General features: G+C 50.1%; 1 protein-coding gene and 2 long non-coding RNA genes across 3 annotated transcripts; 1 reads left to right on the top strand and 2 right to left on the bottom strand.

Annotated features, from left to right (window-relative positions):
• The first annotated feature begins 5,296 nt into the window (after window positions 1–5,296).
• SKIDA1 (SKI/DACH domain containing 1) lies at window positions 5,297–9,398 on the top strand. Its single transcript, XM_033164884.1, has one exon. It carries the CDS (start codon window positions 5,314–5,316, stop codon window positions 8,047–8,049), a length of 2,736 nt encoding a protein of 911 aa, XP_033020775.1. The 5' UTR covers window positions 5,297–5,313; the 3' UTR covers window positions 8,050–9,398.
• Window positions 9,399–9,601: 203 nt separating this feature from the next.
• Window positions 9,602–13,376, bottom strand: LOC117055399. Its single transcript, XR_004427629.1, has 2 exons — window positions 12,958–13,376; window positions 9,602–9,810 (listed from the first exon to the last, which is right to left on the bottom strand). It is a non-coding gene; the product is annotated as an uncharacterized LOC117055399 (long non-coding RNA).
• Window positions 13,377–19,574: 6,198 nt separating this feature from the next.
• Window positions 19,575–24,816, bottom strand: LOC117055398. Its single transcript, XR_004427628.1, has 3 exons — window positions 24,758–24,816; window positions 23,952–24,049; window positions 19,575–19,920 (listed from the first exon to the last, which is right to left on the bottom strand). It is a non-coding gene; the product is annotated as an uncharacterized LOC117055398 (long non-coding RNA).
• Window positions 24,817–26,048: the final 1,232 nt, after the last annotated feature.

The following is a 26,048-nucleotide window of genomic DNA, read 5'->3' as shown; positions in this document are numbered from 1 at the left end:
AAATCCGAAGACTTTCACCTAAAGGTTTTCCAGGATGCAAGACGACCTAAAATCCAAGTATTTCCTCGTCTAACTGGTATATGGATCCACTGGTCGCCTTATCTGTTTCGCCAGAAAGAAAAAGAAGGCCACATTTCAGCCTCAGGTAAAACACCCCCCCACCCCACAAAAAAAACAAACAAACAAAAACAGACCCACAATGCAGTGAACCTAACTCTCTTTCGCTGTGCTGAGATTTATTCCTAAATCCTTCGGCAGGATTTGCAAACATACAAAGATCTTCCTGGTATTTGGAAAAATAAGTCCCGCGGGTTGCAGAGCAACTTGCTTCCAACTGAGCGTTTTAGGATTGCAGCCTAATAGTCCAAGCCAAAGCACGTTTACTTGGAAGGAAGTTCCACTCCGTTTAATTGGGGTTCCCCCCATCCCGCCCCGAAAGTGTGCTTAAAATTGCATTTCAATTCAAGCAATCCCCCGTAGCTGGACTGGAGAGGCGGACTCAGTGGCAGGGCCGAGAAATTGTACTGCCTTTGATTTTCCTCTATGAACGCTGCCGGCGTCTGTTGTTCACTCAGGGAAATCAGCAAAGTCTCGCATAATTTTGAACACCACTGACAACAGGCACCTTATTTTCACACACCCCAATATCTACCCGCTCCCCCAGCGTGTGTGGCTGTGTGTTTTGGAGGGAGCGTTCTCACATTAATAATCTGAAACTGCAAAACTGTTGCTAGCTTCGGTATGCCTGCCTGTGAATCCACTGGAAAACCTCCTCGGCCTTCCTTTTGCTTCCAGAGAGGGTCCTCGGTCCGCGATGAGTTGTGGAAATGAGGATCGTAAGGAAGATCCCGGATATGCAGCGGTGTGTTTTGATGACCACAAGAAAACTGGCAGGTTCCTCCCCTCCCCCACCCCCCACCCCGCAAACTCAAGATGGGGAAGTTTCAAGGAACAAAAGGCTGCGGGAGGGGATCTGCTGAGGGAGTTTCAACGCGACTCCTGAGTGCCTTTCCCATGTGTATTGAATATTTCCTTAAGATCTCTGTCTTGGTGCGTGTGTTTATTTGTTTATTAACTGATATAGTCACTCTCTCACACACACACACAGAGAGCTGTTACCATGATTTTTTTTTCAAATAGAGAGTTAACGTTGTACCTTGGTAGAAATGTCGATTTGCTAAAGAAAAGCAGCTATTTAAAGCACACACACCCATTTTGTTGCTTTTAACGTTTAAAGCAAACAAAAACTGGCAACCCAGCCTGAAGAAGCCAAAGAAGCAGACGACTGTAGTCGTCTGTGTGTGTGTGTGTGTGTGAGAGAGAGAGAGAGAGAGAGAAAGAGACAGACAGACAGACAGACAGACAGACAGACAGACAGAATGGATGTAGATCTGTCTCTGAGACTGGGTGCGCTTGTTGTGCGGCTGAGATCCCCACAACCTCTACTCCAGAGTACACCACCCTTTCCAAGGGGGTGACTTGGTTGTATAGCCTGTGCTAATTGGGAACTTAAAAGTAACCGAGCCACGACTTTAGAACTCAACTTTGCGAAATAGACAAACAGCGAGGCAGCCGCCGAAACTTTAAAGCCAATACCTCGGGCTTCATTTACTTTGTGGATCGGGCTGTCAGGGATGCCATCACCTTCAGCATCAAAGCAGGAGGCTGCGGGGAGGAGGGAGGGGAGCAGCGTTGGGTGGGGATGTGTGTGTGCCGGGGTGGGGGGTGGGGGCACGAGACGACGGCTGCCATCCTGGGGAATAGGAAATCGAGAACAGAGGGGTCTGAAAGGGTCCCCATTGCTTAACCCTACAAAAGCTGATACAGTTTTATTTCCCTCTTCCCCGCTACATTCCACACACACACACACACGCAAAATAAAACACCCAGGCAGCTGTTTTCCCTCCAAACTTTGCTTTGCAGCTCCAGAATGAGAGGCGATGTCTCCTGCGCAAGGGGGAAGAGGAACGAGCAGGCGAAGGCAGCCAGATGCGGAGCTCAACTGGGGCTGCGAGGAGCCTTCCATTCATTGTTCGCCACCGCCTTTAGATTGCGTTGGAAGGGCTGTACTATCACGAGACAACTGAACCAGGCTCTCCTTTTCGCTCTTGTCTCAAGGGAGATATATAACATTATATATAATCACACCCACACATATATATGAATGATATTCCTTGAGACAAGGGTGTGTGTATATTCTTTCTTTCTTTCTTTCTTTCTTTCTTTCTTTCTTTCTTTCTTTCTTTCTTTCTTTCTTTCTTTCTTTTTCTTTCTTCTCTCTCTCTCTCTCTCTCTCTCTCTCTCTCTCTCTCTCTCAACAGTTTCTTGCTTCAAGAGGGAACCGGTCCTTGAAGCTCGGAGGGAAGAAATCATTCCGTGCAAGTTGTCGCCTACTGTCTGCGAGCAGCAGCCGAGCTCCACGGCTTGGTCAAGCCTAGCCTGAGTTGAGAGGCGAGGCCACGGACTTTCTTAATTTCCGGGCGCTTGCCAGCACCCCTTGGGCCCTTCAGTCCTTACACTGTGAGCTGGGAGGGAGGAGGTTGGAAGAGAGAGAAATCGTCTGCTGAATTTTATCTAGTCATGCACAACGACCGTGAAAATGAATCACAAAAAAGCAAAAGGAAGGGATTTTTGGGGGGACGACGACAGGATGAGTTTTTTTTGGGAGGGACAGGACGGGACTGCTGAGCTCTGTTGGTAGGCTTGCTTATTTGTTTTCCCAGTCCCGCCGTAATCATACTGCAGCCGCTCATATAATGGGGCAGAGGACTATGGGAATCGATATCAATGGGGCACATGGCCTTCGAAGACAGGCCATCTTCTTCTTACCTTCCGCCCCCCTACACACACACACACACACACACACACACACCCTGTTTCTTAGTCCGAAGAATCCCAGTGGTTTTCCTGGCGCACACCCGGATGCATTTCATTTTGGCTCTGGCCGTGAGCTTTTCACTGCAAAGACACAGCCACTTTGTGCTTCTGGCCGGAATTCGGCGTGAATCGATTAGCGACTGCGATCCACCGCAACCCCGCGGACTAGCAGGATTTGGATCGACGCCGATTCGACTCCGGCTCGACTGGGGCTTCAGCCGCTTAGGTGCGGGGAATAGGGCCGGGCTGCAGGTCATTTTGCCGTTGGGTTGGGATAGATCTGAAAGACGGAAGGGGTGGGGTGGGGTAATAATACATTCAACCCCCCTCCCGCCCCCAATAAGACAGTATATAAGTTTTTCGTGGGCTGGGCCTTATTTCCCACCCCTCTTTTGTCCACGAAGCCGAAAATATTCGGCCGCCACTTGGGAAAGGTAAAAGTTGGAATTGTGAGATTGGGGGGGGGGGAGCCTTTTCTATAGAGCGATGGAAGTGTGCGGGGGGAGGGGCGAGCCTCTTTCCCGCACCCGCATTCAGACACCGAATGTGTGAATAGGAAACCCCTTACCCCCAGACACCTTCAGTGAATTTACTATTGCAGCGGCGGGGAGGCGGGCAGTCTCTTAGTCTGGACCGCAGGTAGGGGGGGGGAAGAACCCTCAGCCTCCAGAGAGGTTCTAGCGAGGGCGGCACCCTAGAAGTCAGAAGCATCCCTGTGACCCATTGCAATCTTCCCCTCCCTCCTCCCTCCTCCCTCCTCCTCCTCCTCCTCCAAGCTTTTCTCTCGGCTCTGTTGCCATCTTTTTCCCCCTGCTGGAAGCAATCAACACGCAGGCGATCCTGGCGTGGACGCGCGGACCGGAGGGGGGACTCCCTCCACCTTGGGAGCTAGCACGGGGGAACTGTGGAAAAGTAGAGACCTTGCTGCTGGTGCTGGCTTATCTCGGCTTTGTTATGGGTCTGACGTGAGCCCGCGTCCCGATCTCTCTCTCTCTCTCTCTCTCTTCCAACCTCCTCCTCTCCCCCCTCCTCTTCCCCTCCCCCACCCCCCAATATTACAGGCAGAATTTCAGAGAAAAGTGTTACAGTATTGCGGGGCTGGAGCTCAGGATAACCACGCAGCCCTAAATAACCCCCCCCCCCAGTAGCAACAACTTAGCTATCGGAAAGAGAGAGAGTGTGAGAGAGCAAGACCAGGAGGAAGAGGAAAGAAGGGACTTAAGCTAGCGAACGTGAGTATTCTCATTTTCCAAGTCGTTCACAGAAATATACAAAATAACGTCAGACAAACCCCAGGTTTTTTTGTTGTTGTTTTTGTTTTGTTTAACTATGCTTGAAAGCCAAAGGAAGGGAAATACCAGTTGAGGAACCCTCCTTTTGACACGCAGTGCAGAATAAGCGCCCCTTTAAAATGGTTACTTAAAACCTCCCCCTTCCAATCTTTACATCCATAGAATTCGTATCGTGGGGGGAAACAGCTTTCTGTCCTCCCCCCCCCGGCACTTTATCCCCACTAAATAACCCCAAGAAGGTTTCCAAATTCCATTTATTTCTTATATTTGTTTCAAAAAACAAAATAAAACCCGTGTCACCAAGGGCTTCCAAACCCGCTCCTTCAGTCGCCAGCGCCGCCGAGAGCGAGCTGTGGGCTGGCTGGGAGCTCCGGATTGTTTAATAGAAAGATTTATATACTAACAGTATTATTTACTTTGGGAGGGGAGGTGGGAGCCTAAGAGTATGCTAATTAGCCAGAGATTTGGAGGGGGGGAGCTGAGAAGGGGGTGGAATATCAATTTTTATTGCATCACCTGTCAGGAGTGTCCAATCAGCGCTGGCTTGAGGGGAATTAATTGATGAAGGTGTCTCCGGACCAGCTCACTTCCCTCTGTCATTTGATTTGGAGCGAAAGCAGCGGCGGGAAGAGCGGCTGCGTGGCTCGTCTCGTCTCCGCACAGCCCCCTTTGGCTCACATTCCTTTATCCTGGCTGGGCAGTGGGAGGAAGCCGCCAGCCAAAGGGCACAGGTAGCCAGCCTGCCTCAGTGCCGTCGAGAAACACCGGGGGCAACCGAGCTAATCGCTCCCGCCCAATCCCCTAAAGCAGTTTTCCAGGACCTGGATTTTTTAAAAAATCCCCTCCCTATAGCGCTCAGTCCCCCCCTCTCTCTCCCCCTCCTGATTCCAACATCTCCCCCCCCCCCGTCCAAAGTTTGATCGGGTATAACAGGCTTTGTTCTTTTCCCTCCAGCAGGATGCCTTGAGACCCCACTCCAGCACCTGGCTGAGGATTTTTTAAATATAAAAAATAGCCTTTTCTCACGTGGATCTCTTATCCTTCCTTGCCACCCACCCCACCCCCTCCATCCGCCCCCGCCGGCTGCACACCTTTTCCTCCCGTCGCCGAAGGCTGCTGGTTCCAACTCCGGGGTGCGGCGTGCATGTGTGGGGGTTGGGGGGGCCCCTCCGGCGCCCCCTTTTTATGCTCCCTCCCGCTGCCCGAATGCCGGGACTGCTCTGAAGCGCGCGCCATGGGAGACCACCTGAAGTCGGGCTTCGAGGAGGTGGACGGCGTGCGCCTGGGTTACCTGGTGATCCGGGGCAAGCAGATGTTCGCGCTGTCGCAGGTCTTCACGGATCTGCTGAAGAACATCCCTCGGACGACGGTGCACAAGCGCATGGACCACCTCAACGTGCAGAAGCACCACTGCGACCTGCAGGAGCTGCGCAAGCTCAAAGCCATCAACTCCATCGCCTTCCACGCCGCCAAATGCACCCTCATCTCCCGCGAGGACGTCGAGGCGCTCTACACGTCGTGCAAAACCGAGAGGGTGCTCAGGACCAAGCGCAAGGGGGCCGCAGCTGTCCAAGAAGCCCCCGGGCCGGACCCTTACGCGGCCTTCTGGAAAGGAGGCGGTAAACTTTGGCTGGGTTTGAATGGAGCAGCCGCGCCTTTCGCCAGCAGCGGCGGCGGCAGTAGCGGCCGCCGAAGGAAAGCGTGGTGCGCGGCAGCGGAGGCGGCGGCGGCGGCGGCGGCGGCATCGGGCGCTTTCCTACCGGCTTCGGATCTACCTCACTTTTGGAGCAAATCGCCCGCGCCCAGCGCGCCGGGACTGGCGCGATCCCCTTGCAAAGGGTCGCCAAACTATGAAACTGCGCCGCTTGCGCCGCGCTACGTATCGCTGGCTTCGGAGGCGCCTTGCTTTCGGAGCCTGCTCTGCTCCAAGCACCCGCACTACTACTACCACTCCTCGGCCGCCATTGCCAGCCAACCCAAGCTCGCCGCCGCCGCCGCTGCAGCCGCTGCCGCAGCAGCCGCTGCCGCCACGTCGGAGAGCGGCCCGTTGGCTCTGGGTTGCCGCTCCAAGAGGAAGAAAGCCGCCGAGGGGCGCTTCCAGCCGCCGCCGGACTGCGGGCGGCGCCTGCTGCTGGTGCCCCGCGCTGGCAAGCTCCCCAAAACCACCTCGTCGGAGAGGCTGCCGGGCTTGAACGGCTTCCTGGCGCCGGCGCCGCCCCAGCAGCCTTTCCCGGACACCTCCTACAGCAGCGACTCCGACTCCAGCTCCTATTCGGACCACGCGGCCAACGACTCCGATTTCTGCTCCAGTTTGACCACCAGCAGCAATTCGGGGTCTTCGGATGACGAGGAGGGCAGCTGCGCCTCGGATTCCAGCGAGCTGAGCTCCGAGGAGGAGGAAGACGAGGAGGAGGAAGACGAGGAGGAGGAAGAGGAAGAAGAAGAAGAGAGCAGCTCCGAATCGGACTCCAGCTCCGGTTCCAGCCAAGCATCAGTGCAGAGCATCCGCTTCAGGCGCACCAGCTTCTGCAAGCCGCCCAGTCTGGTGGGGGTTTCGGCCAGTCTTTTGCCTCCAATGCCCGCTTCGGCTGGACTGAACGAGAGCCTCCCTGGACCCGCGCGGAGCATCAAAGCTGAGGCGCCCGAGGAGGACTGGGGCATCACCCCCGTTGGCTGGGTTCCCAAAACCGAGCCTGGTGTGGATTGTCACTGCTTTGGGGAGCTGAGCCAGGTCCGAAGGGGCGGCGGGTGTTCCTCTCCCTCGCCCGACGTGAAAGCTCCAGACCTGAAAGCAGCCCCCTGCGTGGCCAGGGGGTGCCCTTCACCCAGCGCAAAGAAGCCCCACGCTTTGCCACAGCCAAGGTTCCTTCGAGACGCGGGGAGAGGCTGGCCCACCCGCACTCCTCCTCCTCCTCCTCCTCTTCACCCCGCTCCTGCAGAGAGCCCTACTGCTGCTCTTGGGGTGCCCCCAGAAGCCACCCAGCCCCATCGCCCATTGACTCCCTGCCTGGGCTGTTCCTCCTCCCAAAGCCAGCCCGAGGTGCTTGCTGCTGCTGCTGCTGCTGCTGCTGCTGCTGCTGCTGCTGCTGAATACCCCGAGCCGCTGTCCCTTGTGCCCATTGCCCAGATTAAAGTCGAGGACAGCACTGCCAACGCCGAGTATGGTGCCCTCCCCGTTCAGGGACAGAGCCAGCCCCCGCTCAAATGTGAAGGCAGCGATGACGAGCACAAGCTGGAGGCAGACGGCGAACCGGTGCCATCGCCGTCTCCGCCACTCAGCCCGACCCTCCAGCCTCAGGAACTTCTGCTGCCAGCCAAGAAAGACCCCGCCTGCTGCACTGACGAGCCCCCCAGCCCTCCGCTGAGCCCCCCGGGCCAGCCAGCCCCGTCAAGGCAGGCCCTCGCCTCCTGCACTTTAGGCGCCGCCGCCGCTGCCAAACCCGAGGATGGGGAGTACAAATTTGGAGCCCGGGTGAGGAAAAACTACCGGACTTTGGTGTTGGGTAAACGAGCCCTGCTGCCCAGCCCGGCGCCGCTCAAACCAAATTTGAAATCCGTCCGGAGCCCCCGCCTGCCCGCCGGGAAGCTCCTGGACGCCCCCGAGGGCGCCCTGGACGACTTGACAGTTCTCAGCCGGCGCAAAAGGGCGGCCGGCCACGTCGCCTCGGCCGTCAAGAGGCCCTTCAGCTTCATGGGCAACTTTCCCTGCCCGCCCTCCTTGGTGGTGGGCCTCGACGGGGATCTGCTGCCAGCCTACACCTTAAACACCGCCAAGGATGCGCAGCCGCCTCCCAAGGCCCATCCTGTCTGGAAATGGCAGCTGGGCGGCTCAGCAATACCTCTTCCACCCAGCCACAAATTCAGGAAATTTCACTCATGAGAGAGAGATTGAATGGGAACCCTACTTCATGGTTATTGTTGTTGTTGTTGCTGTTGTGCTGTTGGTCTTTTTTTCCTTTTTGGGGGGGACCCCAACTACTTCTTTTCCTGACCTTCGAGAATCTTACGCTGGATGCTAGTCCCGCCCCTCGTCACATCCGATTTGATTTTGATTTTTTTTTTTATGGTGTGGGGGAATCCTGGTTTAGCCTATTCTATTTTTGGAGGACGACGAAAATAAAACCGGATTACTATTTTCTTTGCCATGAAAACCCATCGTGGGGGGAAGGGAGGGGGGACGAGGAGGACGACGAAAGAGGTCTAACATTCCACAGACTACTTCAGGCGAAAGTTTTCCAAGTTTATTAAAAACACACACACCACACAACAAACAAAAAGCCACCTCAGTGGAAATCTGCTAAAGCTGGAACACTTTACTGTCTCAAAATGCTAGTAATGCACCTGGTACCTCAATTCCAACTGCTACAAATAAATGTTTGTTTTTTGTTTTTTTAAGATGAATTTTAACCATTTGAATGAGCCATTAACGTGTAAATGCACTAGATTTCGAATTCAGGAAGTCTAAATGTTCAGTTCCGTACAAGGTTTTTTGTTTCATTTTGTTTTCAGCGAGAGGTTGCACAGGGAGAATTCACTATCCTTCTGCTGGGAATGCCTTCTACTTTATTGCAGAGGGTTCATTGTTAAATTTTAATTACCCGCCTGTCCTTTCCACAAAAGCAGTTGCACTGTGCAGTTGGGAGTGTGCGTGTGTCTCCAGGTCACCAGTGGGAGAGTTGGAATTAGATGGTCAGGCATTTTTTTTAGGAAGAAAAAAAAGAGAGACTAAAAAAGGACATGCCACTCTTTGCCTTCTTGTTTCACCTTGAACCCTTCAGGTTGGCCATGATTGCCTATCTCAGCTACAATACTCAACCCAGCCAAACCAGTGTACATTTGCTTGGAAGCCACTCCACCCTACGTTAAATGGGATTTGCCCCCAAGTAAATTTTACTCTCAAGGAGGGGGCCTTCCAATCATTAGGTTTTGTTGTGGGACTGGGCTGGAGCTCTGCTTCTGTTGGAAGGTTTGCAGGTGTGTGTGGGGGGATGTTTTCAAAATCTGGTCCTCCCAGATTTGCAAAGTCAGGAAAAAATGTTAGGTTCTCACACTCCCATTGGAGGGAATCGGAAGGAAATGCAGTCACATTCAGCATGCTAAGTGCAACAGAGGCCCCAGTGGAAGGGATATTATCAATGAAGAACCCCATACTCTTGGTGGCTACTTTGGCACCAAAACTCAGGCTTTTTAAACCAGGACTTGTCACTGTTTTCTTTACATCTCTGGAAAAAAGAGGACTTTTCCCAACCACCCTATCTTTGTAGCAGGATCATTTTCTACTGCACGTGACAATCAGAAGCAATTGTCTATATTTGCACTTAAACCTCGACAGAGTTGAAGCAGGCAGACTTCTAGAGTCGAGCCTTTGGTAAGACATGCTGGTGTAATATGTTGTGATGATGGAAGCAGTAAATCAAAATGATGGAAATTTGCACTGTTGGAAAAAGCATGCTTTAGCTTTATTTTCAATTAAAACACTGTTTTAAAAAAAAGTGATGATGATTTTATACTTATTGTAGGGTTCCTCATTCATTTCTGACTCTTTTGCGAGAGGGAATGTCTGTGTCTGTGTGAGAAAAGTGTAGGGATTTGATTGGAAGGACTTCTGCTTCCAGAGGCTGGTTGCTGTTTCTTTATAAAACTGTGATATAAAAACAAACAAGTGTGAGGCAGTTGTCAGTGCTGTTGCATGTTGGTGGAAGACAGCAGGGAAGGGAAGCTAAATAGATTTAAGCTTAAAGTTTAAAGGCTGAGAAAGTATTGACGCAGAGTTGCTGAATCAGCACTTTGGAATTGACTGTCTGCTCCTGGGCAATTTCTTCCTCGCCAATTTAGCATTTATATGCCAACAGATTCTCTTTCTAAATTCAAATTCTCAGGGATTTCACCTATAGAAGAATCTCAACAAAATGGTTTCTACTAAATCACAAAGTAAATCAGCATTTGAAATGTTTCGCCCTGGGCCTCAGAGCCAATGTTTTTAAGATGGAAATCCTTGGCTTGTTTTGTTGTTTTTCCTTAAAGTCTTTAAATTCCTGCCCCTGGTGATAACCCCCCTCTAAATCTTCCAAGCAGACATTAGCTAATTTGATCTTTTTAAACACATGGAGAGAGAAATAAATGAGTAAGGGTTTTCCACTCCTTGTAAGAAATATCTGCAGGATATATATATGTGTGTGTTATGTATATGCACACCTAACAGATATACACACATGTTTTTCACGTCAGGTCATGCAGTTGCAATCATCAGTTATGGTGGTATATTACTTATTTAACTTGCTCTGTTAAAATCTGATGGTCTCGAAATGCAGGAGGGAGATATGTTGCTATAGGCTAGTCTGTGTCTGGAGCTGCACAAATTACAGCCTTATGTCACTCCAAAAGGCCATACTTAGTTTGCGTAAGTCTCGCAAGCCTCAGGCACCCACTCTGGCTTCTTTAGCAAGCTGTGGGGTGATTTGCCAATGCTCCCCCCCCCCACTCCACTATTATTCATGGCAAAATCATCCTGCCATTAGAGGCCGAGTTCCAGAGCTCTCCACCCCCACCCCGTGTGTCAAACATGCCTCTGCCCATCCCAAAGTGGCCTCTTCTCCACTCCATGGGGACTGCAGGCACATCACCACTTTGGCCCTTCCATAGAAAATGGCAGAGAGAGAACAGGGGAAGTTTTCCAACCCTGATGGGGACTGAAGCACCACATTCTTGACTCTGTGGTACTTTCAGGCATTTGAGACACTATTTTTATTTTTAATTGTGTTTTGTTGGCACCTCAGCCCCTGTAGCTTTCAGAGAGTTACTCGCTAGCTGCACTTTTCAGAAGCTGCAGAGTGAACAGTGTTGAGCCAAAGGCTTCATACAGAGTAGCTTTTTAGCCTAGTTTTGTCCAAAGAATTGCATTGGAGGCAGGGGGCGGGAGAGAAACTGATCCACCAAATAACACTCCAAAATCCTAAATATAATCACGTGTCCATCTTACTGCAAGACCGACAGGAAGACCTATTGCTTCATGGCTGGCAGTGAAAGCTGTTTTTGTTTTTTTGAGGGGAGGGGGAGATGCAAGGAGAAAGAGAGAGGCCTGCAATTCTGCTAGTGGATTCTTATTAATGTATGACTGATGGTCAAACTCCATACACACAACCCAGTTAAATTGCTTCAGAGCAATCCCATTGCCTTTAGCTGGAATGCCTTGGAGCACATGGCTTGTGGTGTTCAGCACAAATTGTTGGGTTTAGGAATGTCTCTTTGTCCTCTCTGTAAAATACCTCTTAGTAAGCAGCAGTGGACATATATAATTTTTCAATTTAACCTGAAATGAAAGAGAAATTCTATTTCCCATTTGATATGGCTCTACAGACTTTCCAGTTCTTAGGGCTAACCAAACCAAACCACAACAAAAAAATCTGGCAATAAAAGAATACGACAAAGATTATTCATCTATGAAGCATATAACAGAGTTGCTCCTATGTTATTGAGAAATGTGTTGAGAAGTGTTCTCCCCCTGCTCTTGAAGACAAAGGAAACGATGGACTATATATCTAGCATTCAAAAGGGAACATGTGTAAATGCCTTTCAGCAAAACCAGGTCTATTGCCTTAAATGATGTAACACAGAGTTTACAACCCTTTGCTCTGAAAAGGGATTGTCTCTATAAGTCCACCCATACTTAACTACAGTGGCAACACAAAATAAAAATAGGGGCGGATCTCACTGCTGGTTGTTTATTCTAAACACCACTATGCAGTAATAAAGGAAAGTCCTGCTGTCTGTTGTATGAAGACTGTTGTTCAATCATTTCCTTGGCAATTTACAAAAGGAGATGATGCTCTATCAGATTTAGTTGCCAATAAATTTAAGTTTCTGCAGAAAGAAGAGAAATGCGATAATGTTTTGGTTTCACTTTACACGTGTGAGTGTGCTTAGAGGAGTTGTGCTCAAAAGTGGCCTTTTGGAGGGAAAAAAACAGATACAACACAGGAAGTGCTGCTCGCTGTGGTTTTTTTACGGTTAAGATGCTTTGCGTTGTAGGGAAAAAAAAGTTCCATGATTTAACTGCATATCCGTTGGGGTAGCAGAAACTTTCCTAAAGAGTAGAAGCTTATAGAACAATTTCCCTTTCCAATAGAAGCAGGACAAAGAGCGGGAATCTACCTTGTTAAATCGCCCTTGCAAACATCAGGCACTGGCAAAATCTCCTCCTAGGGATTCCAACAAGAAGCGTGTTTAATAAAAATACGATTGAGGGGGGAAGTGGGGGGGATCATGGGCTTTCTTAGCCCTGGCTAAGGCAAGGATTTTACCTTCCCCCCCCCCCTCCGCATTTTTGCTAAACGAAGGGCAATTCCCAAAGATCTGTCATATATGTGTGTGTGTGCGCGCGCATACACACACACACACACACACACACACACACACATATATATGCACGCACAGATATCTACATAGACACACACACACACACAGAGAGAGAGAGAGAGAGAGAGCGCACAGCACACTGTATGTTGCAGTTAGTTTGTGCGTGTGTCTATTCCAATATAATTATTTGCGTTGCCCTGGCTTCCCCCTCCCTTCTCTTCTCTCCCTCTCCTTTTCAATCTGAGGCGGCCTCACAAGCCCCAGCGTTAAAAGGCCCGAGATGTTTTGCATGAAGCTCTCACAATAGGGGTTGAGAGAATTGACAGTTTCAAAAACAAGGCGCTCTGTCCTTTCCAGATGCCGAGACCACCTCCCTCCCTCCCTCTCTCCGTCCCCCTGCTCTCGCCCCCCCCGCCCCTTCCTTTGCCTGCACCTTCTTTCGCGGCTGGTGGCTTTTAGGGTGCTTTGCAAATCTACGACAACAGCTGTGTTTGTAAACAGGGCTGGGAATTTGGGTGGGAAGCCGGCGACGCTTCCCTGGTCTTCTTTTCCTCTTTGACGAAAGTGCCTGCGCACATATGCGCCAAGTCCGGGGGTCTCTGGCTTCCCAGTTTCACCGTTCCTTCCTCAGGAAAGCGACTCTCCTGCTTTCTTGCGGGTGCATCTCAGGTTGCAACTGAACCGGCGGACTTGGCGGTGACCGACGAGTGCCGTTTCCCCTCAGCCCCGTTGGCCAGGAGCGGTAGCCGAAGGCCTCTTCTGGTCGCCATCTTGCGCGCTCGAAAACAAACTCCTTGTGGCGCTTCACCCTGGCCGGCCTCTCCTGGTGTCGCCTGGCCTTTCTCTTCCTCTCCCCCCCCCCCATGGGACGGACTCATTTAGGCGAGGCGGAAGGGCCGTCGGAGGAGCCGGCCTGGAGCCCCACTTCAAGGTGGCCTTTCTGTTTGCAGGAAGAAGGCGAGGGAAAGCCGAGTCGAGGGCCTGCGCCCACTCGGGCCTGGGCTCTCCACCGGCCGCTCTCCCTTTTCCCTTTTGTCTTCTCTCGTCTCCCGCCTTCTCGTCTCTCCGGCTGCTCCAAAGCGGCTCCTCTTCCCAACTAGGCCTCGCTCCCACACCGGCCTTTTCCGGGTCGCCCGCCCTGAAACAGAAGGTCCCCTCGGTCGCGTCCACCTTCCTGCGAAGGGGATTCAGAAGAGGGCTCCCCAATGGGTACCCTCGGGCCGGCTCCGGGGGTCGGCTTCGTGCACCAGGAGAAAGGGCGCTGCTTGCCGCACAAATAAATAGGACATCCACAGGGCACGAGGATTTGCCGCCTTGCAAAGCTCCGCGAGGAATTCGGCAGGGTTTCCGAATCTCAGTGCCGGGGTGGATTGGCGGCTCAAGGCCGCCTTCCCCGCACCATCTTCTTTCTCCCTCCCCGGGGACGGTCACGGGCCGGAGCTCGCCGCTGCAGAGTTGGGAGCTGGGCTTCCGGGTCACAAGAGGCGACTCCCCGGCCTGCCAGAGCCCCAGTACCTTTGAATGGGGGAGAAATGCAGCGCAGCTCGCAAGGAATATGGGGGAAGATCAGAGTGGTAGAGGGAAGGGTGGGGGTTGTAGTGTTTGGAGCGGATCGGCCCTCCGAGTCCATCATCCACTATGCAATTTAAAACTGTTCCAAGGAAAACGGAGCGGTGTGTGTGTGTGTGTGTGTGTGTGTGTGAGAGAGAGAGAGAGAGAGAGGTGAGGTGGGGAGTTTTGAGACAATTGGCCAGTTGTGGCGACAGCTTCAGCCGAAAAGTGCACTCAAGGTTGTTTACTCTGGTGTTTGAAAATGCACTGGGAGGTTGTAAAGTGTGTGAAATTACGCACTGGTCTCTTAAAGAGTGCCTAATTTCTAGTAAATAGCCGGGCCTTTGTCAATGGCTTTATTATGTTGTTTCTTGTTAATTGTTGAGAAAATCCCCATTGTGCCGTGTGAATAGCTTTATGAGCTAACCTGGTCAGTGGTGAAATAAGGGGGCAGTAAATGGCCGCCTCGTTTTAAAGAGCCAAGACTGGATTCGGCCATGGCCGAGCCGAAAGCAAGGAAGGAAATGGTTGGGCCCAGTTTTCTTTTTCATTCCCGCTCCAAAGGTGCTGTTTGTTTAGGAAGGCCCGGAATGCAATACGTGGAACTTGATTCCATGCAGGACCAGACACACACATTTTAAGGGCAGATTTGCAATTCTGCAACTCCCATCTAGATGCTCTTCGATGCAGCTTCCTGGAAAAGATTCAGTTACAACTATTTTTGTCCTTTGCTGAAGGAGACATTTTGATGCAGCGACTTAACACCAAGCTAAGCCACATTTACTCGGAAGTAAGTCCCACACATTTCCTGTGTGAGCCCTCGCACGCGCGCGCACACTATTTACTCTGGAGTAAGTTGCCTTGTAGTCAAGGAAGGCCGCTTCCACTTCAGTGTGTTTAGGACTGAGGTGTAAAATCGGACCCGCAGAGCAATTCGGGACCAATTTCGGTGGTGGTAAAAGGAGGCTGCGTTTTGCGAGAGCAAAACGTCCCAACAGCTCTGAATCTCTGGGGGCTGAAAATGTTTCTTAGTTCACACATATAAGAAAACTAGAACAAATAATCACACAAGGCCTCGGCCGTCTTTTCCAAGTTCCGAGTCGGAGGATTGCAGGGGTCCCTAAAGGAAAGAAACTGCACATTACAGGGAGAGAAAACCGGAGAATTATTTAAATGGCAACGGGGAACATGCACGGGGGTCTTTGATTTCTCTCCTTTCTTAAAAGCCAGCTAACAACAAACGCCCATCAAGTAAACGTGCGTGGCTCTTGGCGAACGCCTCCAGGAGATAGCAAAATACATGCCACTTTTAAAAAAAAAGAAAGAAAGAAAAGGACGGGGGAAAATAAATTGCCAAACGATGAGGAAAACGTGGCTATCTTCGTCCAGCATTCAGCTCTTTCAGCCAACTAATTTTTATGCTTTCTACTTTGTGTGTGCGTTATTGTTTAAAAAAAAGATTTCGGTGGCTTTGTTTTTAGAGAAAGAATCTCAGATGGGTAGGATTTATTTTTGTGGGGGGAGGGTTGTACCGTGAAAACTCCAGCAAGCTCGCCTGTCCCAAAGAGCTGCCGGCCAGTGAAAGCTTTTCACTCTTTCTGGCTTTCAAAGGAAAATGAGAAGCCCGCCGGCTCGAAAGAAGCAGCAGCTGATCCACCGACTCCGCGCGCCATTCCAGCCGCTCTCCCGGCGCACGTGTGTCTGTATATTATAAAATACACATTGCGATGAAATGTACGTGCCTCCCTCTACTTTTATGGGGCTCTTCCTCTTGAGCCTCAAAACACCCAAACTCGCTCGTTGTCTTCCGGACTTCTCTGGCAGCGGCAGCAGCAGCAGCAACCGGAGGTTCTGTGTGTGTGTGGGGGGGGGGAAACTCCCCACCTCCCACTTGCTCGCCTCACCCCCACTAGACTGAACGTTAATACCTCATCGTCCGCCTGCCCCCCCCCGCAAGATCTGAGATAAAAGCGGCAGGAAAGAAGTTAACACACCGACGCTGCACATTTTTTACTTCGGTGGCCGTTTCCAACTGCTGAGAATGGGAGAGGCAGGCCGTGGAAAGATGGTAACACGCACAAAACCGCTTCCCCCGTCCCCTCTTTTTCTTTTCTTTTTTTTTATCAACACGCCCCAAGGAGAGTTGTGAGGCAGCGCAGCCCATTTCCCTCTAAACAGGATGCTTCCATCAAGCTGCATTTCGTTTCCACTGCAACTGCTCTTCCCCAGCTCAGGGTGAAAGATCTGCCCTCACAAGCCAGTTGGGAAAGCGCTGCTCAGAAATACTGGAGAGATAAACCATCCCATTTAAACTGTCGCTCGGGTCAGTTCACATCCCCCCTCCCTTTGCATTTCAAACAGCCGTCCCTTTCGTTTTCCTTCTCTCTCTCTCTCTCTCTCTCCCCCCCCCCCCAGCAAAACCGGTGGGGGAACAACACCGTCACCGCTGCTACCTCTGCGGCGAATTCTATCCAGGCCCCTCAGCATCTTTGTATATTGTGTGTGTGTGCCTGCGCGTGTAAAAGAGAGAATCTTAAGGGTTTTCTGTGTCACAGACTGATGAGTGCCCCTTATGATATTCCCGGTTTGCTAGAAATATTAAAGACACCATAAATGTGCATGCTGTTTATTTACTCAGGGTCAGCATCGCTCAGCCAAATACTCATTCATTTAGTCTTATAAACATGCTTACTACCTAGCTGGGCTAAATCACAATGAGAGAGGGAGATGGGGGGAGGGGAAACTCCCAGTTTCAGGAATCTCATAAGGACTTCTCCTTCTGTGCTGTAATCTGCTTGTCCCCTGTTTGGAGGTAAGCAACCCTGATGAGCCTTGTTTCCAAGTAAATGTAAGATCAGCAGATCAGAAAGACAGATAAGGACCCAACATAACTTACCATGTAGGTTTTTCCCCCTACCCTACTATAGATGAGTAGCACCCTTTCATATTGTACAAGATTCTTCTGTAGGATCCTTTGTTAAATGATAATCTATAGAGCATAGATAGTATTTGAGCAAATTGGCTTCATGTTATTAAGATTTAATTAAGTGGTCAGTGGTACTCAAACCAGCCCTGTACTCATGAGGCCAAATCTAGTTCTTTTTGGGGTAAATGAACAACAACATTTTTAGCGATTACAAATTATGGGAATATGCAGTTTAATGTTACAGAGTATTTTACAAACCTCACCAGGTTTGTCTTGGACAACTTGAAACTGACCATTTCCTTATGAGAAATGCTTTTAAGTTGTCTCTAATGGAGATAGTGGGTCATTAACATTATTGACTGCTAAGAGGGCAGGGGGAAATTCTAAACTTGCTTTGTGTACCCGGAACAGAGCACGTGTTGGTGCCACAAAAATCTTGGAGCAAAGTGGAAAAGCAGCCCACTATATTTGACTCCCTAGGTCACTGCGGATGATAGGCTGTTTGCATCAGATAAGAGATCTGAGTATACAATATAAAGAAGGGCCTTTATTCTCTCCTTAAAACATGAATTGATTGATTGAGCCTGTTTTGAAAAGAAGTTCCCTTGAACCCAGGAAGATCTGCATACTGCAGTTTCACAGAAGGAAGATGCCTCCATACTTTAGCAGCAACAACAACAACAAAAAGGATGCGGCTCTTTACTAAGTAACTGGCATGAGCTTTCATGTGTTAGGAGCAGAGCTTTCCAATGGAGGAATTAGAATAAAAACATCAATAGATCCATGCAAAAAACCAAATTCACCTCTAAAACACTGGCCTTTTTGACTTTTTTCTTCCTAGACACCAAAACGCTCACCTTGTACTTATATGATTGAACTACCAGAGCAATCTCAGATCTCTTCCACCTCACATTAAGCCTGCCAAACTAGCAGTTCAAAAACAGGTCAAAGTGTAAGTAGATAAACAGGTACCAATCCGGTGGGAAGGTAAACGGCATTTCCATGCACTGCTCTGGTTCGCCAGAAGGGCTTAGTCATGCTGGCCACATGACCTGGAACCTGTATGCCGGCTCCCTCGGCCAGTAAAGCGAGATGAGCGCTGCAACCCTAGAGTCGTCTGCGACTGGACCTAATGGTCAGGAGTCCCTTTACCTTTACCTTTTAACTGTGTAAACTGCTGCCCTGTAAATACAGGTAAAGCCATTCCAAACCCACAAAAAAACACTACTGCATTGCAGCCCAGTCCAGGACTAGACCTGAAAATCCTAGCATTTAGTTTCAATCAAGTTCTCAAGCTGTCTGAAATGTCCTTTTGACTCATCTGACTGGACTGTAGCTAGTAGTTCACTTTGCATGTTGATTCCAGCGGTGTTCTAAGCTAGCAACCCCATCCTAAACTCATTGGCATGGGTGGAAGAAAGAGGAGCCCAGGATCCTGAAGTGAGGCGACTTTCAATGGAAGCCAAGCGCTTGGGAGTTCCTTTCCACCCTTGATATCTTTCACAATTTGTTGGTCTCTCTTGCAGTGTAGCCGGAGTGTAAGGTAGCAGATAATATTAGATAATATTCAGATTATCTGAATTATTTGTACCCGCATCTGATTATCCCCCCCACCCCCATTCTATATCTTATCTATCATCTCGCCCACACACAGGAGTAGACATTAATGGCAACTGAATCGCCAACTTCCCCCATGGAAGGTCCTGGTCAGGAGGGTACAATACGGCGGGGTCGATTATGTGGCTTTTTTTTTTTTAAGGAGCTAGGTGAGTTTTGCAGAAAACCTGCGGTCTCTCTCTGCCCCTGGGACAGGTATTGATCTCACAAGCGAGCGCCGCTGCTGGGCCTAGGCGATCCTGGCGCTTTGAGGACGAGATGCGCCCAAGCGCCGCTCTGCCTTTCAGCTCCCAGGTCTGTGTGCTGCGGCAACCAACATGTGCTCGGATTGGGCGCTCACAAAGAAACTTTGGATTTTCCCCATTAGCAATCAATAATGTTAATGCCTCCGCACGGACATGTCAGTGAGGGATGGAAACGCTGAAGGATCCCCAGCGTTAGTCGACAGAGGAAGGAAGGGGGGAGGTGGACATGGGGGGGGGGAGAGAAGAAAGGCTCCACTGCGCGCCCCCTCGCAAAAGAATCCAGACCTGCTCAGCGGCCTTAGGTGGTCGCCGGCTCCTGCTCAGCGCGGGCGAATGCATTCATTTCGGGGAGGGTAGCAGGAGCCCGGGATCCCTCTCGCTCTATCTGCCTCTCTCAATATCACAGAGATGGAGAGCTTTAGCTCTGCTTTTCCTTTTGAAACGCCTGAAACCCTCCCCCCCCCCTCCGTATCAGCTGCGACCTCCCGCTCCTTGCCACATTTAGCAAGATTCAGTGACATCGTTGCAAGTAAATGTCTGAACAGAGATATGCCTTGCTGCATTCTTTCCCCTTTCTTGGGAGATCGCAATCTTCGGGCTGGGTCTTGCCTTTGGGTACAGAGTCTGACATTCTCTCCCCCCCCCCAATACCACTACATTACCATCGTTATTTTTAGGTGGTAGTAGTAGTAGTGATACTAGTACTAGTAACAGTAACGGTGGCGGTAATTTTTATTTCACAGACTACGTCTGTGATACGTCCAGATCCCGGGCGGCTTATTATATTTACAACTGGAATGCTTAATAGGAGAAAAATGCGATTCCCTCTGGGATGAAACTCTCAGCTAAGAGGCACTGAAGTCAGTAAGGCTGCATGGGCGCCTTTACGACCTGGGGAAACAGAGAAGTCCGGGAAGCCAATGGAAATCCCAAATTCACAGTCCGTTTCCTTTAGTTAGTTCATTTCCTACGACGTGGCTGCTCGGGAATGAGGGAAGCCCTCTCAGGCGCGGCACCTGGCCTGGTTTTCCTTGTTGAAGGCAGGCCTCCTCGGCGCCTGTTGGAAGAAATTTCCTTTCATTTAAAGAGAAATGCAAGACAAATTGTACGTGTGTGTGTGTGTGTGTGTGTGTGTGTTATATATTAAAAAAAACTAACTAACTACTATCAGAGACAACCAGGCAGTGGGTATTCGTCTGGGAAAACCAGACACAACCGACGGCTTTTCGATGAAGACCTGCACACTTTAAAAATGCGAGTGAAAAACAGGCCACTTGATTGTGAATCGGCGTGAAACAAACGGATGGGTTTTCAGTAACTTCCTCCCGCGTGATCGAGAACCCAAACGGAAATAAATGTACAAGCTCCCCCACCCCTATGGAAAAAAGAGAACCGACCATTTCCCTGCAAGTTTGCAGAAAACAAACCAGGAGGACGTTCTGACCATCTCCTGATCAAGGAGCCTTGCCTATGTTGCAGCCACATTGCACACTCTTAGTGCTGCAGTAATAATATCAAATATCAAATATTATTTTTTAAAAAATTCTAAATGTGCTGTATCTAGGGCTAAAAAAAAAGCATGTTGGCGGTAGGGTAATCCAAAAAGAAAGAGGTCGTCCCGAAAATATTCCAGTGGATTACAAGGTTATGAGACAGGTCAGAATAGCGCACAAAAGGGAAATTCGGGATACACAACCGAGGGCTGCTTGGCTGGACTCCCTTCTCTGTGCAAAGCGCGAAGGGGCATTTACTCGGGGGGTCGATCCCCTCGATTTCCACGGGCCTTGCCTTCGAGGAAACTCGCTCAGCGCGCTGGAGGTCGAGGGGATTTGCTCGCCAGGAGAAGGCGCCCGGGATCTGAGCTGGGGTCCTGAGGAACTCCGTCGCCCGAAACTTTTTGCTTCTTTTTACTTGGAAGCAGCGGCCCGAGGCTTGAGAGCACTCGCTTCCGGGGTTGCAAGGGCGTTTGGCCCCCTAACCCCTGCGGCCTCTGCGGACCACCTCATATTCAGTGCGTCTTGAGGGGGGGGGAGGCAGGAGAGGGTGAGGTGAGGTTGGGGGAAGAAATTAAATCGATTTGAATTTCTCATCCCGGGAAAGGCGCGCTGGGAATCAAAGCGCCGAGGAAGGAAGGGAAACCTCACTGGGGCTGGAAGGCATTAAATATTGCGCGATCGAGGTCTGTATCCCGAGCCGAGGAGGGGATCCCCATTTATCTGTCTTTCGTTGGAGTGGGGAGGAAAGGCGGCTTTGTGGGCTGGGAAACCCCGCGATTCTCCTCTGTGGGGCTGGAAGGGGGGGGTGGGGAAGGTTGAGGACGGGGGGGGGGGAGCGAGCGAGCGCGCGCCGCGCTAGTCCATCTTTGAAGCCTGCGCGCTCCCAGTCTGGGCTGCAACCCAGAGGTGAGTGGCCTCTCCAGGCTGCTGCGTCTCGGGGGTGAAAAAGCCGAGAGGGCTTTGTGCTTAGGAAGGCGGATTAAGAAGGAGCGCGCTGGGAGCTGCCTTCTCCCCAAATCCCAGAAGGAGAGAGGCAAAGGGTTGGAGGGAGGGGGTCAGCTTCCCCCCTCCCCAGGGCTCGCTCTTTTTTGTTCCGGTTGGGGCCCAACAAATGCTTTTGTCTCCGGCCGGGCACCTCCCCCAGGGTGCGCCTGGGTGCAAGAGCGCGTGGCTCGGATCCCTGGCGGGGCAGGAGGGGGTCGTAGAACTGGGGGGCGCACATGCCTGGCTGGGACCCTCCTCCACGCCGAGGAGGAAATCTCAAGAGCTACCGCTGCCGCCGCCGCCAAGCCTGTGTGTGTGTGTCCTGCCCGCTTCTCCTCCGTTTCCTCCCAGCCGTTTGCTTACTACCTCTATTTCCGACCTTGCTTTGGGGAAATATAAAGCGCAGCCTCGGGTCTTGTTTGAATGGCAGGTCCCAGCCTCTGGGATCGCGCGAAGTCATAAAAAATAATGAAAACAAGCCCGAGCACATGTGGGGAGAGAGCCGGCGTGCTGTGGGAGTGGGGCTGGAATAAAGAGGCTCCGCTTCCGTATCCTGGTGCGACGATCGCTCGGGTGGGGACCGCCCAGCCCAGGCGGCCTCCTCACAGGGTTGTTGTGAAGGTATGATGGGAGAGGGGAATTTTGACGTGGAGGAACCGGCGGGGGTGCAATGTAGCCAGCCAGGAAAAACCATCCTCCTCCTCCTCACCCATAAGGAGTGGCAGCCATCCAAGCAGCACACGTCTGGGATTAGGGGACCCCATTGCCCAGCCCAAAGAGATGGATTTCAGGAAAGCCATCTACCGGGTTTAGACAGGAAGAAGGGCATGATGGGAGTTCTTGGTAGGGATCGATGACCCCTTTCCCTTTTCCAGGGTTTTCCCTCCCTCCCATCCCAGCGGCCTGACATCATCTTCCTTCCTGAACAGCTTATCGTTCTTTTTCTCCTCAACCCAAGTCTTTTCCTCAAAACTCTTCCAAGGGGGAGGAGCCGTAGCTTCGCTGTGATGCAAACGCTGGGCGTGCAAGGAGGTCCCGGTTCGGTTCTAGGCATCTTCAGCCCGAGCTGAAATTCTGCAGAGCGGCTGCCTGGCAGTGCAAACAAACCACACCGAGCTGGATGGACCACAGAGGTCTGATTCGGTCTAAGAAAGCTTCCTGGGTTCCAACTCCCCTGCCCCGCAATCTTCCCCTTCTTGTTTTCTGCCCTGGGTTGACTAAATACATGTGTTCAGGGAAACAGATTTCTCAAGAAGTGTACACACACTATATATTTTCCCCAAAGAAACCTGGGAACTGTAGCTGTGTGAGGGGCAAACTACAGTTCCCAGGTTTCCTTTGGGGGAATTGTCCTTTAAAAGTGTGCCATGGAAGTGGAGATGGGGAGCAGTTTTATTGGCTAAGATAGCTTGAAGCGACCTCCTGGAGAGCCCTTCTCTCACTCCAATAAATTAAGGATGCCAGAGATAAAGACAGAACAGCCACTGCCATCAGTCTTCATCTCCCATACATGTGGGAATTGCAAAGGACTTCCAGGGCCGAGGGTGTGAGGTTCCCCCCCCCCCCGCAGACTTTAGCACCAGCATCGTTTTAGAAAAATTATTCAGTGTTGAGAGAAATGCTAACACCTTCCTACTCCTGAGGAAAAGGACTGGTTCTTGGATCTGGTGTGAGGGCGGCCTTGAGATCTGGGTGGGACTCTGCATGTGCCTGAAGGGCACTTCTGCTGGTCCTCCGGGTTGAGGGCTGAGGACTAAAGAATGTGTATTGAGAAACAACCTGAAGCCTGGTTTTATTCTGGGATACTTTCCACACTTTCCCTCTCTCTCATCCTCCTTCCAACTTGAGAATTTCTGACCTGGAACAGAAAATTACTGCTCTACATTGGTTGTCTTTGACTTCTCAACATACATACATACATAAATACATAAATAAATAAATAAATAAATAAAGGTCTGCATCATCCTATTAGTTGTTCCTGTGTCCCCCACCCCAAAACCCCAGTGCTTTGAAAAGAGTTGTCCAGTGCAGCTGCAGGTCGGTATTTCATGTTTATGGAGATTGAATAAATTCTAATAATAATAGTTGATGTCATGATTGTTTTAAACTGAGTGTTCAATTTAATATTGATGGCGTGTTTTAAATTGTCTACAGCATTTTATGTTTTAATTAGCAAAGTGGGTAGAAATTAATAATGGTGATGGTGGAAGAGGAGGCGGGAAACAGAACCTAAGAGCCCCTCTTGACCCAACGGATGGGGAGGAAAGGATGCTGGACAATGTTGTGTTTGGGAAAGTTTTGGCCTTCCAGATGTTGTGACTACAGCTCTCATCATCCCTGACCTTTCTTTGTGCTGACTAGAGCTGAAGTCCAGAAACAGCTAGAGCGCCACAGGTTCCCCATGCCCGATTTCAGCTGCAGCAGACACTCACTAGAATTGGTGGAGCTTCTAAGAGGCCATGGGGGTTTGGCCAATGAAAGGTCATGAGGGCATAGCCAATTTCTGGTTTCTCCCCCCCCATCCTTCTTCCTTACAAAGATACCATGGTCCCTTAACTATTTGTAAAGCAGCAATGCTTAACACCTGACTAAACTGAAAATGTCTTACTTTTGTTCAGAAAGGGCCCCTCCAGTCACAATTGCTTCTTTGCTGGGAGAAAAGTTTTTTTCTTCTCCACCTGCTCTGATTCTCTCCCTGTCCTCATCCTTTGCAAAGAAACAGGGCACGCATAACCATAGCAGCTTTGTTAATACTTAGCACCCAGGTGTTCAGAATGAGGCCCTGCTGCCAAAATTCTAGTGTGGACTCATGCCGCAACTGCTTATTATCCAGAGGTAAACATGGCTGAATTCCACGGGGATTGCTTCCCAATAAGAACATACAGGATTGCAGCACAAATGGGTTAATATTAAAGATACCCCACAGGACTTTTAATAAGGGACCCTATTAATTTCCAGAGCTATGGGAAAATATTACACCCCCCCCCACAGCTTATTCATTTCTACGTCTTCTTCACCAGAATATGGAATAAAATGCATTTGCTAGCCTCTAAAGTGCTACCTAAGTATTGTTTCATTTATTCTCTAAGAGTCATGGCTAAATAGCAACCTCATTGATTGAAAGAATATGAGAGAAATGTACCACACATTGCCAGTGATAGAGGAGGACTTTTAAGTCTCCAGATCCTCTAGCTATTATCTTTCTTTTTTAAATGTATGGAGACAAGGAGGCTCTTGCCAATTGACTTATGGAGAAGGAAGTGTGATGAAGCCTAATGGGTTTAACTTATAATATCAACTCCTCCTTGCAAACCACAACCTCCTTTCACATACTTGAGGAGAGGAGACACAATTAGGAACTATGAGCCTCATAAATAAATCCCATGAGCATGCAACAGAGTGCACCTTCGTCACCCAATGAAGAACTTGTTTGTAGTTAATAAGGTGATTCCACAACAGTAGAAGATTCGGATGAGTCAGGCCAAAGTCCCATCTGGTCCAGCATCCTGTTCTCACAGTAGCCAAACTAACAAAAACAAAAACCCACAGCATTTTTCAACCTAAAGAAAAACAGGAACACAAAACCTCAATATTTTTTCCTCAAACATAGACACACACATACACAAACCCTACGGTTGCAATAACACACAAATGTGTTGATAGCTGCCACACACAGAGAAGCCATCCACAATTTATTCTCCCAACCCTTCGACCCCATTCACAAAAAAATAACTGCCAGTAGTGGTTAAGCAAAAAGTGCATTGAATGGAAAGTACATCTTCTGAAGAAGTGTGCATGCACACGAAAGCTCATACCAAGAACTAACTTAGTTGGTCTCTAAGGTGCTACTGGAAGTAATTTTTTTTTATTTTGTATCGGATGGAAAGATACTCACACAATTTCTCCACCACTGCTCTCTTAACAAATATTCATAATAAAAAAGCTGCTCAAGCTAGCAACCACACCCTTCTCCTGCCTAGCTACAAAGAATGTGCATTATGATGCGGGTGGGGCCTTAGGAAACAGCTCTGAGCAGCTCTGCTCTTAAAGGCAGCCCTCCTAGACCAATACTGTGAATGCAGGTTAGCCCTCATAACAACAGATGGAGTGCAAAGCTTCACACTGGGCTCTCCTATCAATCACTGCTTAGGGGCATATGGGAGGGGCCTTTTTGCCATAGCTATACTTTGGGATTGGCTGAGGAGTGCAGGGATCTGATTGGCCCAATAACGGTAAATTGACAAATGTTTGCTTAACTTGTCCGAGTTCAAATAAAAATATAACGTTTCCCTATTTTCCAAGGATGTCCCTAATTTAGAGAAGTCACCCGGTTTCTGATTTGATCCCGAAACGTCCCACTTTTCCTTAGGCAAAGGTAAAGGGACCCCTGACCATTAGGTCCAGTCGTGTCCGACTCTGGGGTTGCGGTGCTCATCTTGCGTTACTGGCCGAGGGAGCCAGCGTACAGCTTCCAGGTCATGTGGCCAGCATGACTAAGCCGCTTATGGAAAACCAGAGCAGCGCACGGAAATGGCGTTTACCTTCCCGCCAGAGCGGTACCTATTTATCTACTTGCACTTTTGACGTGCTTTCAAAATGCTAGGTGGACAGGAGCTGGGACTGAGCAATGGGAGCTCACCCCATCACGGGGATTTGAACCGCTGACCTCCTGATCAGCAAGTCCTAGGCTCTGTGGTTTAACCCA

This window comes from Lacerta agilis, chromosome 12 (genome assembly GCF_009819535.1).
Source record: "Lacerta agilis isolate rLacAgi1 chromosome 12, rLacAgi1.pri, whole genome shotgun sequence".
Taxonomy (NCBI): Eukaryota; Metazoa; Chordata; class Lepidosauria; order Squamata; family Lacertidae; genus Lacerta; species Lacerta agilis.
The sequence above is the reverse complement of the archived record's forward strand: the minus strand, read 5'-3'. Positions and strand labels throughout refer to the sequence as shown.